This window comes from Elephantulus edwardii, unplaced genomic scaffold, assembly GCF_000299155.1.
Source record: "Elephantulus edwardii isolate Elephantulus edwardi_28Jun2011 unplaced genomic scaffold, EleEdw1.0 scaffold00116, whole genome shotgun sequence".
NCBI classification, from domain to species: Eukaryota; Metazoa; Chordata; class Mammalia; order Macroscelidea; family Macroscelididae; genus Elephantulus; species Elephantulus edwardii.
In genome coordinates, this window is record NW_006399866.1 from 3,974,479 (window position 1) to 3,994,722 (window position 20,244).

Genomic DNA, 20,244 nt, shown 5'->3' on the forward strand with positions numbered 1-20,244 from the left:
AGTTCTTCCGTTAAGAGGAAGTTCTAACTGACAACACTGCTTTCAAACCAGAGTTAGACCAGAAGGGTTGGTTTAGGTTTAATGTCAGTACAAAGTTAGGAATCATACATATTGTCTCAAACTCTCAGGATTTACGTAAACAGAGGGTGTGGAATAGGTGGTTCGTAAAGTGACTGAGAACATTTCTGTAATCTTAAACAAGAGCTGGGGCAGTAGATTAGTCAGAAAATACGTAGCATATCAATCATTTGCCTCACTTCAAGTTACTGTCAAACCAGAAAGTGTCAATGAAGAACAAGCAGCTAAGTAGTTTTGAAACTGGAGAAGATAGTCTACAGGATGATGTCACAGCTGTCTTCAGCCATCTGCTGGGCTGAGATGAACAATTTAGGTTGAGAACCGACTGGTACATGTTACAGAGAAGCTGACTCTGGCTAAAATGAAATTCTGTCTGAAGGTGTTCAATCATGAGAGACGCTATCCTGAGAGTGTGACTCTGTTTCTTGCAAGTATTTAAAAAGAACAGATTACTTTTTTTATTATATGTAGTACAGGGCAAACTAGGTGGGAGACTGGACTCAGAAGTGCTAAATTTCCTTAAGTCTTTTTAAATTCTAAAGTAGCCTCATTTTGGGTCAACTTAATCACTCAAAATGTACACAACTAAGTAAACTTGGGTGCTGATGGAAACACAAACACAGTAACTTTCTATGCCTTGCCTTATTGGTGCTGTTGAGTAAGGTTAGAATATCTCCTTTTTTCATGGTGACTTCTCGAGGACTCTTCTCCTGATAGTCATACAGAGCCAGGACCAACTCCTTCCCAGTCTCATCATCCATAGGGGCCACTTGTTGCTAAAAAAACCAAAAGAAGTGCAAAGTTGAAAGAATGTCTATGGCACGCAACTAAAGACACAGAGAGCCCAAAGTCAAACTTACTAACTTCTCATTAAGAGTTCTTGAAAGTTATCAATACAATTTCATTTTAAACAACCTATAAACTTTTGTGTTGCAACTTTCCCTAGCCCCTCAAAAACTGATAAATGCAGAAACAAAGTCAAGTTTACCCGACATGACTGAGCTTGTTCTCGAAGAGCTTGAATGCTGCTGCCATAGGCACTGAGATCTGACATCAGAGCTTCGTGTTTCTTCAGCAGAGCCTGAAACCAAAATCACACAGGGAGCACTAGCACAGACTCTGAGCTTAACCCGTTCCTGGTCTCACTGACACAGAACTACCTTCTGGAAGTCTTTTCTACTTTCACAATGATTCAAATCACGTTCCACTCTGTCCTATCCTTTATCCTGAACAAACATCTGAGGAAACCTTATGATTTACACTTTTAATTTTACCCTACTTTTACATACTTAATTATGCAAAAATACTTCCAATATACAGAACATAAACAACACTAACACATCACTTCCCACCAATACTATCTTCAAATCTTTTCTATTCTCCCATCTTTTGAGAGAATCATATATAGAATTTATACGCTGTATCATGTCAACATTCAACTTGTTCTTATTTTTGTGACAAAAGAAGCTACTACAGGATCTTACAAACTTTTAGGAAGACTATTTAAGTGTTTTTGTAAAAAAATAGGTGACCAACAAAACTGTGTGCATGTATGTGTATGCACACATAATGGGGAGAACAGATAAGACAAGAATGGCAAAATGTTAATAATGGCTGAAGCTGAATGACAGAAGTCTCTTTTAGTAATAATGATTTCTCCTAACAAAAAGGTCAGAAAAACAGATTTGAAAACATTTTAAAAACTGTGATGTCATATATAATAATTTGTTCCCTGACTAGTTCCACACAATGGTTCTCAAGCTCAGACGCTACCTCAGCAGAGTCCTCATCCTTCCCATAGTCAGTGCTGCCCACAATGGGCTCCTTCTCACGCATCCAGGATTCAGCCTCATTGGCATCAGCAAAGTACTGCTGGGCCTGCAGCGAGTCCTCAAGGTCTTGGCGGCGCTGGGAGGCTTTGGATTTCAGTGACTCCCACTTTTGGTTCAGTTCATTAAGTTTGGCTTTTACATCCTCTGCAGCAAAATGGCCTGGAAGGAGGATGGACACAGAAGGATTAAAAAGAGGTGTTTCATGTGCTCACAGACTTTAATGAGACTGTGTTTCAGTCAGCAGGCCCCTTCATAATTCTGGGTTTTATGAATAGTTCCAACTCTTCAATGGGCTGTCTCTTCCAACCATGATTCCTGTTTCAATTTTAAGCAGCAGATATTACAAAATGGCATTAATAATGCTACCAAAAAATGTTACATTAAAAAGCAAATTAGTTTGTAAGAAAAAGGACAAACATAGTATAAGACCTCTGTCACAAAAAAGCTAAGGAAAGGTTTACATACAACTAGACTAGTTCTTGGATAATTACAGAAATATGTAGGACAGGGAGATAGGAGTAAACATTAGTAAAGAGACAAAAGGTACAAAGTAAGATGAGTAAAAGGAAAGGCAATATTGATTATGGGAATATCAGCACAGTATCACTAAAGAAAGAGGAAACAGAGATATAGGACTAATGGAATCAGAATTACAGTGTGGAAGGAGCAAAGAGTAAATTACATAATGACTGTTGAAAATAATGTTATGGAACAAAGTATGTATGAATGGTTGAGAGAGAAACTTCCTTTGTAAACCTTCATTCAAATCACAAAAGCTAAAACAGAACTAAAAGAATCATGAAGTATAGTTTCACTGCACTCAAACCTCACTGCTGTAGAGCTAGAACCGACTCTTAGCTGACTCTAGCAGATTATCAGAGGCTGTAAATTATTCCCTCAGAACCACTGGTGGGCTGGAATTGCCACTGGAATTGGGTTAGTGGCACAATTCCCTGTAGATGATGCCACCACAACTTCCCTAGTTTCACTAAAGCTCTCAGTTACTGAGACTTACATAAGTCAGGCACAGAATGGTACATATTACCATTTTCATTCTTTTTGTTTTTGTTTTTAAAAGACAGATTTAACACATCGAGATGTGGTTTAATTAAGCTCACAGATCAAAGCTTAATCATATTCAAGTCCATAAACATACTTACACTAAAGGGGCTATATGAAGAACAAAGTTAGGGCCACTTTCACTTATTATAGTATTCACACATACGTACCTTCCTCCACCATGGCAGTCCCCTTCTGTGTAACTGCTTTGATGCGAGGTTCATGTCCTGCAATTTCTGCTTGAAGGGCCTGGTGTTTCTTTAGCAGATTCTGGACTCCAATCAAATCCTTGCCTAAAAGCAGAAACCACTCCCAAGTCATTCAAACCATTAACAGAAAAGCCATGTTACCACACGACTTTCATTTAATAATTTAAACTTCACTCTGCTCATTTTGAGATGTGACATCTTTAGCTTTAAAGCTACCATCCTTTCTCAATTTGATTCCTATCTGACAGAGGCAGACTGACCTCTGTTGGTAGATGCAGCAATAGGTTCCTTCTCTCGAATCCAGGTCTCCTCATCCTCAACATCACGGAAGAGTTGTTGCAAGCGCAGAGAATCAGCCAACTTCTGCTTCCGGGCAACCATGGGTTCCTTGAGAGCCTCATAGCGCGCAACAAGGGCTTCCTGCTTCTTTTTGATGTTTTCTGCATCAAAATGGCCAGCATCTTGGAACTGGCGGGCCTGAATGGTGATACCATCAATTCGATCCTGGAAATTATAAAGTAAAGAGTCTTTAAAGCTTGGGCCAGTGCTATTCTAAATATTCTAAATATTTCTAGGAAATCAATACATCGTATCTTTCCTAAAGCTAATGTGGTCTTTAAATGGCTTGCCATTCTTCCTGTTAACTGTTTCTGCATTCACTTGTCTAACAATAAAGTCCCAGATTCACACTCTACCTGGTGAGCGGCCACATCTGCCTCAAGCAGAGCATGCTTCTTCTGGAGGTTCTGGACATTGGTAAGATCCTTGCCATAATCATCCGAGGCCAAGTGTCCTTCTACTTCATACAGCCACAACTCAATATCCTCTACATTGCGATTAAACTGCTGTTGTTGATTGGCTTCACGAAGTTTGATTCCTATTCAAAGAGCAAAGGTGATTTTTCTATTTCTTAAGAATTATAGGTTAGTTTTATTTCTATAATATATTCCAACCATTTCTCTATATTCTAGATGTTGAATTGACAATTGTCTGAAATTATGTTCATTTCCAAAAGTTAGGGGACTTTGAAAATTAACAAATGCCCTTGACATAAAATTGAACTTAGATTTTCAGTGACCGGGCCCAATTCACTCAAGATAGCATGGCCAATTCATTCCAGCTGTTCAGACTACCCTCATCTGCATCTATTAAATCAGCCACGTATCAGAATCTAGGCCAAGTAACTTCAGTATAGAAAAAGAGTCCTAATGTCAAAGTGACTGAGTATCTCGCTGTAAGAAGGAAATATATGTCCCTAAAACACTTAACTTGGAATAATTTTATTTCTCCAAACATTCCTTTCAGAATCCAGTGAAAACATTTTCCTCTTACCTTTCAGTTCAGTAGCTTCTAGTAGCTTCTTCCACAAACTGATGACTTCATTCATACGAGCTGCCACTTCATCCTTGGCATAGTGGTTGACATCAATCAGCTTTTGCCCTGCTTTCTCAAGGGCATCAATGCGACTCTGGTTTGCTGACAGCTCAGCCTCAAAAGCCTGATGTTTCTGCACTTTTCCTTGTAGGTTGGATGGATCCTGCCAATAAAAGAGGAGTCCAATTGTATACCTACTCATATGTCAAATCCCTATCCTATTACCTTCATACCTAACTTTATAGATAGAATGTGTAAAAGAAAGTTTGTTAAATGATATATTTTTTAAAATCTCCAGTGTTCATTCTTTAGCTAAATCTACTCACAAGAGCTTAGCTTTACTAGTCAGACAATACCTTATAAGCTTCATCTGTGGCAGTTTTCATTTTCTCATTGACCCAACTTTTGAGCTCATCAGAATCACGGAAAAACTGTTGCAAATGGAAGGAATCAGCCAGCTGTGCTCGGCGATACATAGCTCTCTCGTGAAGGGCGTTGCGGCGGCTCAAAAGCTAAAAACACAAGGGGCCATGTGAATTTCCAGTTCTTACTCCCAACAAGATTCCAGATGAACACTTCTACATCTGTCCTAGAATGGGATCCAGAGAGAAAGGAGCAAAAGAAACCTAGGAACTTACAGCATCACGGCGAGTAGCTACATCTTCCATTGCATAGTGGTTGTTCTGAATTAGTTTGGTTGCAAATTCATCTAATGCCTAGGAAAAAAAATAAGACAGCAATGAGTCTTGAGTTTTTGAGTAAGCATAGGTGTAGTCGGTAACTTAAAGGCAGAGAGTCTCTGGCAATTTGGACCAACTAGAGAAAATCAGGCAGTCTCTTTTTGTAAAGATTACAGCCTCAGAAACCCTAAGGGAAGGCTACTATGGCATTTCAGTCTGAGTCTGAATACCAAACTATAAGGAATCGTAGTAGTACAATGGTTACTGCTCAACTACTAACTCAAAAATTGGCAGTTCTAACCATCAGTCACCCTAAGGAAGAAGTATGTGGCAGTCAGCTTCCATAAAGACACTGGCAGCAGTTCTACTATGTCCTATACAAGCACTATGAGCCAGAATCGACTCAGTAGCAATGAGCAATTTTTTGATGGGAAGAACTATTTGTGTAACTTGATTGCTAGAAAAAACTAACAACTGCTGACCAGGTCACAGAAGATTTTAAACTTTAACACACATCAAAGTTTTCAGTCTAAGGACGGCTATGACATGTCTCCCCTTAGTGTCTAAAGTTTTTTTCTTGATAATTCGACATATTAATATTAATGTAGCTCCATTCAAGATTGCATACATAAGCTGCAGCATAATCTCCTTCCTTATAGGGGTCAGATGCAGATTAACAGCTTTGCAAGTCTTTCTTCTAAGATCTGTTTTCAATGGGAAGGACACTTCTGTATTAATTTTTAACTACTTTTAGTGAAAATAAATTTGAATTTGGAGATTTATAGCAAGTACATTGCTTCATTCTGTAAAGTTGTGTAAATCTGCAACAAGGTACTATTTCAAGAGATTTTAAGCAACTTTTAGTTGTATTTAACAGAGATCTTTCATCAAATCTATTCAGAAATCAAAAGAAGAGACGTCTGGCTTCCTCTTAGAATCATTAGGAGGGACTTAACAATAAAGGTCTTACTGTAATTTTTTCCTCCTGGGCACTGAGGGATTTCTCAAAGTCTTCATGCTTCTTGAGAAGGGCTTCCACACTATCCAAGGAATCTCCCAAGTCTTCATTCAATAGGAATGCCTTACAAAAGAAAACAGTGTTCAGAATACTGTCCTATCCTGTGATCTTACCTGGAAACAAAGGTAATTTGCCCAAAATACAGAAAGGAAGAAAGAGATCCTATGTCTTTTAAACTTCTAAGATTTCTTCTGGAAAACCTAAACTGGACTTCACGTAAAAACCAGTACCATAAAGTTCTTATTCTACATTGTACTGAAACTCTTTTAGTAACTTTTACTGATTATATTAGATTAGATTATTCTCTTTAATTAAGAGGTGGAGGCCTGGGCATACTGAAGATTTGGCTCCCTTCATAACCCATTGTGTCAGGGCCGAGGAAGGCATTTTTGCTAGAGATGTTGCTAGGATGTTAATACATGTGAGTCTGAAAAGCTGCCAATATCTCAGATAAGAGCCAAGTCCATCTTTGTTTCCAACAGTGATAAGCCATGTAAGTCAAGTGAGCAGAGGTTCTATGTACTGGACATCAAATCAATCTCATGAGTCTTAGTGACAAAACCCTATGGGAGTGGGTCTGTTTCTGCAAAGATGACAAGAGGGGGAAACCCTATAACATGGTTAGCTGCAGTTGTGTGGCTGTTAAGACTATGGTAAACAATCTCAGGCCAAAACTGCCACAGTATTATTTCACATTCAAGAAATGAGCAAATAAATTTAAAATATAACAACAAATCAATTTTGCATTTTGCACTCATTTACAACACTAGGGCCTCTGCTTAGTCCTTTGCAATCTTGAAAGAGAGCTGGCAGAGCTAACTCAGAAAAACTTTCCAGCTTCTTCTTTTCACTCAATTCAGAAGTGGAATAGTAATTACTTCCTTTAAAACGGCAAACTAATGAGAAAAATAGGTGAAATAAAGGATTCATACTCTGGCAAGCATTTTGCTCCCCAAATTATGTCTATCTTTTTTCCCCAAAATTACCTCTTGTTTGCTCATCCAATTGTCAACCTGCTCAGTGTCTCGGTAGAAGAGCTGCAGGTCCATGCACTGCTCATACTGCTGCCTGCGCAGTTCCCACAGCTCCAACAGGGCAGTTCTTTCATCAGAAAGGATTGTCAGCTGGAGAAACAGAAATCAAGAGTCCAGTTCACTACTGTGGTGTCAGGTCTAACATAACGCCCTCTAGTCAGGTGCTACAAATTTCTAATTCAACTACTAATTTTGAGAACTTTTTTCTGATTTGCATAAAGAGAATAACATTCACTTGTGTTAGTCATGTCACAAAAAAATGCCAATCGGCTTTAATTTATGCTGAACAGAAGAAGAGTCCTGGTCTAGCTAATGTATAATTAGTTTATTGTCATATATCACAAATGATTGTAGATAGAAAGGAAAAAAGGATAAGCTATCTTAAAAAGGAGGCAGAGTAAAAAAAGCAGAATTCTCAATTGAGAAAAGAGAATCAGAGTACCTACAAATGTTAAGTATATCATAAATACCTTAGACAATTTTTAGTTTCCAAAATTACTGGTGGGAGAAAGATGACAATTTCCTCTTGTGTCATTTACAGAGTCTGAAAACCCATCAGAGGGTCAGGTATGAGTCCGTTCCATCGCGAAGCCATTTAACACCAACAAAACAAATATCCTGACAACAAAGTCTAGGAAATGTCTCTTCTTTATGTAATATAAAGATCATTATTTACGCAATGTGAATCAGGCAATTTTATGCTCAAAGACACTTTGAAACTTATAAACTTAGAATTTTCAAAAAATTTGCTGGCTCTTGGCTTCACTTATGCAGGAGCTCCCCACAAAAATTTCAAGGTAGAAATATGTCTCAAATAAAAGCTATTCTCTCACAGACACCTATCACCACACTATATACACATCTCTTTAAATTTCTGGAGAAGCCGCTCTGAAACCTCAAGTAGAATCTTCCTCTAAATGGTACAAGATGGACCAGAAAGAAAGCATTTGCCAAGTATGTTTTCATTAATAAAGAAAGAAAGTCGGAGGTTCAAAGACGATCAGAATGTTCCTCTAAGTTTTGTCATATATGATAGTGAGGTGTGATGCTTAGATATTTAAACATGGGTAACCATTAACAGAGGTGAAAAAGAAACGTCGCCTCTGTGAAAAAAACTCAAAATCATAAAAACTAGTCTTATCCACCAGTGCAACACAGGAGAAAAATGGGCAACCAATTCCTGAGTGATTTACTATGTCTGAAACCCCACTGGAGGGTCAGCTATAAGTTGGTCCCAATGGTACACAACAACAACAACAGTGTTCTGCTAGAGACTGCTGGAACCACTGAGACTATAGCACTTAGTTACCCTGTAAGCCTGGACCAGAACCAGATGACTCAACTTTCAGCCAAACAACAGACAGGCCTAGAAGATAAACAATATCACAAGGAAGGAACTCACTTAGGACAATTAACCACATAAGATAAAAAGAGTGTCATCTGCCCAAGGATAAAGCTTGAAAGCCAGAGAAAGGCAAATGGAAACAGAATTTTAGTTGATGAGTGCTATTAAGAGTATAAAAACTCTTTTCGCCTTTCTTACCTTCTCCCTCACTTCGTCTGAGGCATAATGACCAGCAGCAAGCAAGGCTTGTCCAGATTCATCTGCTGATTTAAAGCTATCTTCATGTGCATCAATTTCACCCTATGAGGAGGGGGAAGAGCACAATTTATGCCCAGCACATTATAAAAGGATCGTTATTACTGTAGGTCATAATAAGGGCCTAGTGAGTAAGAGGCTGTAATGCCAACCCAAAGACAGAGTTCTAATCCATCAGCTGCTCCCTGGGAGAAAAATTACCATCTCTTCCCATGCAGTTTACACCCTCTGAAAACCCATGATTCGATGGCACAAGAACAGGTCATAATATATATTTTTCCTATTGGCTTTTCATGTCTCTTGTTATCAGAGATTATGTTTCTATAAACCCACATGGGTCTGAGACATTTTTTCCCCTATGGGTCTACTTGTCTTCATTGTGCAAAATGGTCTTCTATGATTTCATGTACCTGAAAGTCTGTTCCAAATCAAAGCTTGCTCTTCAAAGTTGTCTTTACTATTTTAAATTATTTTTCTTTCTTTATATTGTCATTTTAATGAAACTTTACAGAAAGGTTGGGTTTCATTCACTGTTGCACATTTTTGGAATTTTTCTTTCAAATAACAATGTCTAAATCATCTCCTAGGAAAAATAAATCCAACTGTTTTTCTGACTGGACTCTGAGAAAGTGTGTGTGTATATTTTTAGGAGAGAAATTATACCTTCTTATACCTCTTTTGACCATTCCATCTATGAATTTACATAAGCCATTTATTGTTTCTCCTTAATACCTTTCTAAAAAATTTTTATCGTTTTCTTCATAAATATCTTGAAGATTTTTGTTAGACCTATTCCTAAAAATGTTATATTTTCTGATGTGATAAGCTGTTGATAGTGTAGTGGAATATACTCGACGTCCATATTCTGACTTTAACCTATCACATGAAAACATAAAAGCTTACAGCAATAATTTGTAAAAACTTGTAAACAACTATGAGATATCATCTCAATCCAGTAAGAATAGCAAAATTTAACAGAACAGTAAACAACAAATGCTGGTGAGGTTGTGGAGAAACTGGAACCTTTATTCACTGTTGGTGGGAGCGTAAAATGGTGCAACCACTATGGAAGGCAGTAATGGCACTTTCTCAAAAATTTGCAAATCGAAATACCATTTGACCCAGCAATTCGACTACTGAGAATATACCCCAAAGAAACCATAACTGCCACCCAAGCAGATATATATACACCCATGTTTATCACAGCTTTGTTCACAATAGCAAGGAGTTGGAAACAACCTAAGTGTCCATCAACAAACAAATGTATAGATAAGCAGTGGTATATTTACCCAATGGAATACTATGCTGCATTGAAAAACAAGGAACTCATGCAGTATTATTCAAAATGGGTGACCCTGGAAGACATTATGCTGAGTGAAATATCTCAGTCACAAAAGGACAAATACTGCATAGTGCCACTGTTGTAAAATGAGACTGACATCGGGGTTAGGGAGAGACTGAGAAAGATGGGATAAGTTATGTATATTGTATTGAAACAGATGAGGGATAGAACTGTTTAAAAGGGATATATGATTAGGTGTTATTGTCATGACAGGAATCCAGAAATGAAGGCTGTATAGTGGAGGAGCCTTAGGGGGAGGGATTGTGTAACAATGAAAGAATTTTTCTTTCACTTTTCAAAACGAAGTCTGTGTAGTGGAGTGGACTTGGGGGGAAGGATTGGTTATATAACAATGAAAGAATTTTTCTTTTACTTTTCAAAGAGAAGCACAAACTGGGGGGAGGGTGGGCAGGGAGAAAAGTACAACAATGAATGAACGGAAATCCAAAGTCTCTGTAAATTTTCATTAAAATTAATGAAAAAAAAACAACAGTAAAAAAAAACCCAACAAACTTGTTTAGCAGTGTTTTCTAAAATTACTTAACTATAGAAAATCCTCCTTTTTACAGTAAGAAAATTTAAGATCTCACATAGAGATTTCCATAGAACATACTTTGGGGAAATAGAAGAATATGAATTTACTCAAACCAACTATGAAATTCAACATGTTAACAAAAATATATTTTTAAGATGGTAAAGGGAGCGTTTCCAGAGTATTTCTTTTACCTTGTCAAGAACAATCTCTCTACTTTATACAGATCTTAGTCAACCTCTTCACTTTTAACCCAATATCTCTCCTATCTACTAGAAGTAGGTAGTATAAGTCTCCAAAAGTGAAACCAACATTTGTCTTCACTAGGGCTACTTGTGAATTAGGTTTTAACAACTCTTACTGTAGACCTCTTTGGATAGTGACATACTGATAATAACTAATAATAAGCTAGTAACTTTCATTTCTGGAAATTCCCAGACATTACCTTGTGTTCCTGATGTCTATCTAGCAAGGCTTCAGCTCCAGCCACGTCATTGGCAAGCTCATCTGCATTGATGAGGGCTTTCATTTCAGTGACCCAACTGGTGAGGTCACGGAAGTCAGCAAGGAAGCGCTGAAGCCTTGGGAAAATCAAAGATAAGTTATTAAGGATTTGTCAGGAGATCTCAGCATAAACAGTAGTTTCCTTAAAGATTCAAATTCTATACTCTCAAAAGTCTAAAAACTATACAAACTCTAGTCCTCGGAAACAGAGGATTCTCCCAATCTGGATTATAAAAGATTTTTACCTTGTTATTCTTAAAAAGTTCAACTCTTGGTTAGTAAGAAGTAATCTTTCCCTTCTAATCTTTGCTTTAATCAATTTTAATAGGATATTTCACATGGAGCTCAGACAGCTTAGAATATAGTTCTATTAAGTCTATGATAAAAAGGGAAACTCTCTAGAGTACTACCCTGGTGGTACAGCAGACTAAATGCTGAGCTGCAAACTGAAAAGTCAAATTCACGGCAGCTCCATGGTAGAAAGATGAGGCAATCAGATTCTGAAAAAGATTTACAGCCTTAGAAACCCCAAGGGGCAGTCCTAAAGGTCTCTGTGAGTCAGAATCAACTTGATGGCAGCATGTTTTCTTAAAAATGGTGTCAATCATCAAACTAGGTAAGAAAAATTACCTGCATTTTCTTAGTAGGTAAAATCTGACAAGTCACACAGAAAAATGTGGGTTGTTTTTTTTCAGCCTATAGAAATGATCCCTAACTTCTGACTAACAAGAGACTATTTGGCATTGGAGAACCATCTCTACCTGTATGAATCATTAAGGCGGGCATGTCTTTCTGCTGCCAGAGTGCGGATCTGTTCCCAGTTTGTAATCAGTTCCTCTCGCTTCACTTGAATCTGAGTAGCGCTCAGAGGGTGGGACTGTTGGAGCCGGTCAGCCTCAGCACACAGGGCTTTGACCTAGAAATACACACTGTCAAAACTGCTCTCCGGATACCTGGTAACTTACCTATATAATCAGATGCTTTCAAAACCCACCTTAAAAACAAAACAAAACCCACCTTGTCCTCTAAAGCAGCAAGATCTCTCTCTAAACCTTCATGCTTCCGAAGTAAAGCCTGAACACTTGCCAAATCTCGGCCAAAATCATCAGAAGCCATTAACTGCTCTTTTTCCTTAATCCAGCCAATAGTCTCATCCACATCCCTAAAAGTAAGGTTACCAGTTAATCCAGATATGGTTGATTCTATAGGAAAATTAGGAATGCCATACTGAGGAAGACAATTAACATCAGCATTTGCCAGATACTTTACAAAGTCCTTCCCAAGGAGATGTCCATTCCTGGAAGCACACTCTGGCTTATTACCTGTTGAAGCGCTGAACTTCAGCTGCACCAAAAAGTTTTCCCTGTCTCTGAAGAGCAAGCCCCTTCAGCCGCTGCCACGCTGCATTCACTTCATCTTGCTTAGTTTTGATCAGTTCCTCTTCAGGGTGCTGTTCCTAAATAAGGAGAAGATAAGATTGAATTTGGTCCTAACTACTACTGGTCCTCCAGCTAGTTCTCACAGCTTCTTGAGGTACCAGTATTAGCAAAATCTCCACCATTGGGAAGAAAATCAATGAATGAGAGAAGAAACACAAGCTTTTTGTGTTAAATGAAGTAAACTGCATCTTTAAAGAGCTTCTGTTGCCTCTTACATAAAAAGGATAGTGGTAAACCAGTCATGTATACACCAGTACCAAAATCCTTTGTGTTAAATACTTCAGGGGCAACTCTGTAGTACTTCCATCAATGCCGTTATCTGGCCAACTGCCTAAACATTTGCTAATTAAATGTTCATGAGGTTGTTGAGCATTCCTGCCCACACAGAGTTTTCAGGGTTGTGAAGGTTGGTTGTTGATTTGTTCCTGGCTTCAGTGTAGAAGTGGGCTCACCAAGCACATTTTGTTTTGTCTTAATTAAAAACAATGTGTAGATACAAAGTTAAGAAGTCATGCATTTCACACAGTTCTATAACCATTTATGAGATCCTGGGTTCTACTGACTGCTTCTCTTAAGTATAACTTTGGGATGGCTCAGGATTTGGGGATACAGCACATCTGTCACTGTAATAAGGAGAGATATTTCTGGGAGATACTTTCTCTTTCTTTTCAACAATGACCAGGAAGGAAAGAAGTACCAGCTGTGTAATGTCCTGTAGGGGCCAACTCATTGGTGATCCCCCAGTGAGTTTTCAGAAGCATTAATAGGAAGAGACTGCCCAATCTCTCTCCCACGGAGCAGCTGCTGGATCCAAACAGTATGTCTTTGAATTGGCAGCACAAATCTTTACCACTTTTTCTAAAAATAACTAACTGATATTTCTGGAGCACTTTGAACTTCAAGTGGAAGGTGAAAGCAAAGGAATAGCTTACAGAAATGCAAACTGTTCATGCAGGCAAGAGGAAAGGCTGAATCGCTGTATCTTAATGGTTTCCACATCCACCAGATAATCTTTTTATTACTAAGCTGCCCTAGACTCCTGAAAGCATTCAAGGAGTTTCATATAAAAAAGAAAGGGAAGAGCATCAGGAAATGGCAGACAATGCACTTACAGGCAGTCCTGGGTATGAACAACTAACTTATGCACAACTGGAGTTATAAGCCAAGTCTCTGTAAAGCCTAGTATACTGAAACTTAGAGGGTTGTAATACAAATGAGAAATACTTTGCATTAAAAAATAATTACTGTAATTATTATTATTATTATGGTATAGATGTTTTAGAGTACCTGAAAGTACTTCTTTAATGTCTTTCATGAAAGGTTCACTCCATACTATGAAATAAACATTTTGACTGATTTTAGACATGAACCATACCTAACTTCCATTTTACATGTCAATTTAATTTAAAGATAGATTTAGGACCAGAATTTGTTTGTAATCCAGGGACTCCCCATGCCACACCTTTGAGAAACTCCAGAGATCCAGCACTGAAGCCCAATAAAAGCTTTACCAAGTGAGTGGGGAAAACCAATCAAATGAACCCTGTCCTCCTTGCTCTTAAGTAACAAGCTAAAAAAAAAATTCTTGAATTAAAAAATTTTTTTGTTGTATACCATCCATCGAATCAGATCCAACTGGCACAGGAGGAAATTACCCCTCCTTCTCCAACAGAGAATATGGTAGATTCGAACTGTGTGCCACTAGGCCACAACATTCTTGAATCTGACAAAGACAGATGTCTGGTGCCTTAGTGCTTGGTTCGAATTTACCACCTTCTCTGCAAGAGAAAGATGGGCAATCTCCTGTGCAATTCACTGCCTCTAAAAACCACTGGAGGATCAGCTTTGAGTTGGTTACAACTTAATGGTACACAGCAACAATTTAGAAATGAAGGAGTTTCAATGACAGAATCCAAAGGGAGTTGTGCTGCTAACCATAAGGCCAAGTGCAAATCCAACCATGATTCCTAGGGAGAAAGATGAGTGATTCAACTCCAACCACAATTCCTAGGGAAAAAAATGAGTGGTAACCTCCTATGTGATTTACAGCCTTGGAAATCTCACTCAGGATCAGCTATGTGTCAGTTCCAATTTGAGCTTGAGATTAATTTAGGAGTAATCAATACTTCTGCCCTGCCTAGACCTAAATAAAACTCTCAGGCATGCTCACTTTAGTAAAACTGGGGAATATATTGTCAAAATTTTTTTCTGAACATACTAGAATGTTAACATAATGCTGTTGTGACAGCTGTTTTCTGCTAGTTACCTGGGTAAGTTTGGCAGCAAACTGGTTCACTTCATTAACTCTTTCTTCATGAGCAGCCATATCTGTTTGAAACTCTTCAAATTTCTTCTGTAGAACTTCTACATGTTCCAGATCCTGGCCCAGTTCCTCAGAAGTCACAATTGCTTCCTAATTAAGGATAATAACAGAACCAGAGTCCCAATCAACACAAAGTATAAATGGTTCCCAGAAGCTTACTGTGACACAGACACATGAGTCATGAGGCCACGTTAGATTTAGTTCACAGTTTTCTACAGATCTCTGATTTCAGTTCTCTCATAATTAAAAGGTGAGCTCATAGCATTAGTTCTCAGAGACTCCAAGTTTCAGATCTACAGAACAGAACATATGTAGAGCAGCTGGAGATTGCTTAACTGGATTAGATGCATCGGCCACTAAGATTGGCTCTTATCCTGTTGTATTTGTTAAGGCTTACTCTAATCTCTCCTCAGAACATACCTTGTCATTGATCCAGTCCATCACATCTTCACATTCTCGTAAATACTGCACCAACTTCTGGGCCTGCAGCAGTTTGATTCCTTTCTCTCTCATCTTCTCCAAAAGTAATTCCCACTGGCGATGCAACTCCATCAAACGAGTCTGGAGGTTAACAATTAACCTTACAGATTACAACCAGTTCTTTGGGATCTAAATCCGCCAGAGTTCCAACAAGTTAACTTAAATTGACAACCATGCTTAGAAACACATTTTTTAAATTTTATTTTTATTATTTTTTAAAATAATGAAAAAATTTTTTTTAATTATTATTTTATTCTTTTGTGTGTGTGTGTACTGTCAAATTGTATCTGACTGGTACAGGAGGAGATTGTCCCTCCTTTCCTGGCAGAGCATGTGGTGGATTTGAACCGTGCTCCTCTGGGATTGCAGTGCAGCTTCTTGCCACTAGGCCACCAGAGCATCCCTTATTTTTTTTTTTTTTTGCGTGTACCATCAAATTAGCTTTGACTGGTACAGGAGGAGATTGCCCCTCCTTCTCCAGCAGAGCATCTGGTGGATTCAAATCACTCACCTCTGGGACTGCAATGCAGAAACACATTTTTTTTGCTATCATTTGCAGCAACATGTGAAAAACCTCACAGAGCTCTAAGTAAAAAATTCTTAAAAAGATAAACCTTAAACTGTGAAGAAATCACACATTTAAAGGAGAATTAAAAACTATACATTTCACAGTAATTTGGCAGGTCATAAAGTTAAAAATTGTTTTATAAAGTTTAAAAAGTGATTTTTTCAAAGGTAGATTTATTTTATTTCAGAAATTTATTCACCAAAAAGAATTCCTAGGTCAGAAAACTATTTGGAGGAAAAGAGGAGGATTTAACACAGAAATTACTGAAAAAAGATGTATTCAAATTCATGGAGGTGAGAGAGACAAAAAGTCCCAGCCCAACAATGCAAGTTAACAGTACATTAGATATAAATAAAAAAATAACTATGAGACATAAATAAAGATGAAAGTTCTGTTGTCATCAAGTTGATTCTGACATATAGTGTAGGTGAGAGTCAAAGTGCCCCAAAAGGTTTCTAAGGCTGTAATCTTTACAGAAGCTGAATGCCTCATCTTCCCCCTCCCACAAGCAGTTGGCTGGTTCAAACTGCCAACTTCACAGTTAACCACTGAATGTTTTACTGTGCCACCAGGAGTACTTAAAATGTCAGTATTTTTAAAAGGAGAAAACAGAAAACTGAAACATAATCAGCTATCAAAAAATGTATTCTTAGCAGAAAGTTTTAGCATGTCTATAAAAAGATAAAATTTGTGATAAAGTATATATCAAATTAAGTTTACTTCATTCTTCATTCAAGTCACAATCACAGGTCCAAACATTATCAATTCCCAGCATCTTGGGTTCTCACAGCATCCCGCTAGCAAAGACTTGTAAAGACTTGGGACAAATTGATAATTCAAGCTTAGGTAAAGCATTTCAGTATTTCAATCCAATCTCAAGACTTTGATTTGCCTACCCAAAATACTGGGAATTTCTGTTTATCACTAATAGACATAAGAAAAACACCACCAAAAAGGTTTACACACTAACAAAAAAGTCTAGGATCCACCCATAGTTGACAGACCATGCCTAGCAAACTATACCTACTCCTCAGTGCTTATCTTTTTTACGGGATATTTCAAATTCATGACAAAATCTATTTTGAACATTAACAATCTAGTCTGGCAAGAACAAAAGTTGAAGTACAAGGTGAGAATAATGCTGGTTGTGGTTAAGGTTATGTGCCAGCTAGATATATAATGATGAAACGTGGTAGTTATATAATAATGTAGCCATCTTCCACTTTTACATAATGCTGACTTTTATATAATGACCTGGTCTTTGTAATCCAAGAACTTCAACAGTGAGGAGTAGGTATAAAAATTTGAAAGCCATGGGATAATCAACATGGGATAATCAAGATCCTCTTAGATATAAGGATGTTTAATATGGACAAAGCAGTCTCTGCATAAAGGGGATATGGTTACACAACTCACTTTTACCACTGCTTGTTACAAAATGGCAACCCACTATAGAGAAGGAAGTGAAAGGCATTCCAAGGCAAAGAGGAAAAGCAACCAATAGCAAGTCAATACTCCACCTACTCGAATGTGGGACCCAATGTGGGTGGCAGTGACAATGGGGCGCCATGCCGTCCGATATGGTGTAAAAGTCTAAACCAGTGACAGACAGGTTATCCAGGAGACATAAACAGCCTTTGCACTACACCCACATTCATCTATACTCATACTGCCTGCTGAAAGCAAACCAAGTTGCTAATGTATGGGGACCAGAAAAAAGAACTTTGGGAACTAAAAATTAGCTCACAGGTTAAAGAAAAAGTTACCCTTGAATCAACTTAGTCTCTCACAAATTTCATTTTCACATTCTCAAAAACTAGGGCAAAGTCTAGTCCAGTATTGGGACACTATTCCATTCCTGTGTGTCTGATTTTGTTAAATATTACAGTTAGAATTCAGTTTCACAAGCTAACCCCCATTTAAGAAGGAGGGAGGGAGGGAAGATTACTTGTCTAACAACTAAGGGGAAAGCAAAATCTCTTAACAACTACAGATGCATTTAAACAAACTGAAAGTACAGGGAGATAAACTTTGGTTCTGACTCAGGTGAGCTTCTCAACAGGGGCTGAAGCTAGATCTGTCATAGTACCTGTCAGAGAAAAATTAAGAAATGCCAACAGAAATAAAATGCAGGATGGAAAAATAAAATGTTAATACTGGAGAAAGAAAGAAAACAGTGAAACAGTGAAAGAAATTCCAGTTCTTTCATTTACTCAAATGTCTCAGAGTCTCAGTTTATATCCTTCTACAATGTTACGGTAATGGTTAACTTTGGAGAATTATAGCAATGATTAGAGATAATATGTAAAATGACTAGTAGAGTGTAGGGCATAAATAGCTTTGCAACAAATAGGAGCTAGCTGTTATTACTTGCCGTCAAGTCAGAAGTTGAACCTCCAGTGGATTTTCTCAGGCAGTTAACTGCATGGGAGGAGACAGCCCATCCTTATCCTGGGAGCTGCTGGTAGATTTGGACTATGTTCCTTTCGGATTTCAGCACAGTTTCTTACCCATTATGCAACCAGAACGCCCTAACAGGAGCTAGCAGTACTTTAAAATGTTGCATTAATACAGGCCTTCAAGGCTGTAAATTGCAGAATGAACTTGTTTAAAATCTTCCTTCAGTAAGACTTCCGAACAGCATAGAGGATATTGGTACATGGAGTTCTAGTATTCACGTACTAGTGGATGCAGTGAATGTGAGGTCCCTAGCCCATATTAACAATTAATTACTGAAGCCAAACATTTAATCTATTTTCCATGTTCCCAATCTATAATCTGGTTATATGACTACAAAGCAGCCCATTCACTCTTGAAAAAGAACTATTAAGGAAATAATTTAAAAATGCTGATATAATTTCCTATAAGAATATATACAAAGGAATAGGAAAAGAGGCAGATAAAAACGTTTAAGAATATTTATTTGCAGGGATATATACTACTACTCAAATGGGTTAAACCTAATTCAAGAAATACATGGTTATAGAGAAGGTACTTTTATTTCTTCTTTATCATTACTCACTCACTGCTATCCACTCACAGCGACCCTTCATTAGGTTTCTGAGACTGTAGTATTTTAGTGGGAAGAGACTGCCAGCTTTGTCTTGTGGAGCTACTGGTAGATTTGAATAGCCAGGAACACTTTGGGTTAGCAGTGCTAACTCTCTACAGACTATACTGCCAGAGCTCCCCTTACCATTATTGTTGTTGTTTTAGGTACCACTGGGTTGCTTATCATTCTTAGCGACCCTACAAACAACAGATCTGAACCCTCTCCTATCCTGTGCCATCTGACATTCTTAAGTCCACTGTCACAGTGACTGTGCCAATCCATCTCACTGAGGGTCATCCTTTCTTTCGCCAACCTTCTACCTTTCCAAGTATGATATCCATTTCCAAGGAACAGGCCCTCCTAACAACATGCCCACCGTATATAAAAGGAAGCTTCACTATCCCTTTCTCGAAGGGGCACTCTGGCTGCACTTTCTCCAAGACGTGTTCATTCTTTTGGCTGTCATGATGTCATTACTTATTATTACTAATAAGCTGAGGACTAACTGCAAGTCACTGAAGTCTGAAGAGTATAACAGAGCAAAAGTAAGACCTTACTAGTAAATATCTTTTACTTGAAAATCACTGGTCTAGATCCTAAAGCAATGAAGACATCCAAATAAGGTAACAGGGAAGACTGATGAGGATGAAACAGTCAAGACTTAAGAATATTGCTCTCATCTAAATCTTTAGGGTCACTTTAACAGATAAAAGAAAAGGTTAGTCCCTCAAAGGAGCAAAACAAAATTTTATTAGAGACCAGAGCAGCCAGTTATAAGAAAATCAGGATGCGGTGGCGCGCGGCGCTGGCTCCAGAAGCGTCTGCCAAAGGTGGCTGCTGCAGGGAAAGTGGACGAGTAGGAGGTGATGGCGACGCACCTGGGGAGGGGTAGACTCCCCGTCTGGCTGAGGCACCACCCGGGCCGGGGTGACTCTTCCAGGACTTCCAGGACGTGAGTCAGCAAAGAAAAGAAAGACCAAACAAAACTGAGGAATCAACAAGGAAACCCTGGGAAGCACTGAATGCAGCAAAATAAGAACAATGGATCTCAAATTCAACAACTCCAGGAAATATATTTCCATTACTGTCCCTTCCAAAACCCAAACAATGTCACCACATA

General features: G+C 38.2%; 1 protein-coding gene across 3 annotated transcripts in view; it reads right to left on the minus strand.

The window, feature by feature from the left end:
* SPTAN1 (spectrin, alpha, non-erythrocytic 1) overlaps positions 1-20,244 on the minus strand; it is a 63,036-nt gene that overhangs the window by 38,768 nt on the left and 4,024 nt on the right. For all 3 annotated transcript variants that reach the window (XM_006892491.1, XM_006892489.1, XM_006892490.1), the window contains exons 3-20: positions 15,445-15,585; positions 14,968-15,114; positions 12,585-12,718; positions 12,280-12,424; positions 12,024-12,178; positions 11,204-11,339; positions 8,828-8,929; positions 7,237-7,374; positions 6,203-6,313; positions 5,191-5,268; positions 4,909-5,064; positions 4,511-4,715; positions 3,874-4,055; positions 3,439-3,682; positions 3,140-3,262; positions 1,852-2,069; positions 1,067-1,159; positions 720-854 (exon numbers count right to left, since the gene is read on the minus strand). In XM_006892491.1, the coding sequence (XP_006892553.1) occupies positions 720-854; positions 1,067-1,159; positions 1,852-2,069; positions 3,140-3,262; positions 3,439-3,682; positions 3,874-4,055; positions 4,511-4,715; positions 4,909-5,064; positions 5,191-5,268; positions 6,203-6,313; positions 7,237-7,374; positions 8,828-8,929; positions 11,204-11,339; positions 12,024-12,178; positions 12,280-12,424; positions 12,585-12,718; positions 14,968-15,114; positions 15,445-15,585 (2,643 nt within the window). The remainder of the gene's footprint in view (positions 1-719; positions 855-1,066; positions 1,160-1,851; positions 2,070-3,139; positions 3,263-3,438; positions 3,683-3,873; positions 4,056-4,510; positions 4,716-4,908; positions 5,065-5,190; positions 5,269-6,202; positions 6,314-7,236; positions 7,375-8,827; positions 8,930-11,203; positions 11,340-12,023; positions 12,179-12,279; positions 12,425-12,584; positions 12,719-14,967; positions 15,115-15,444; positions 15,586-20,244) is intronic.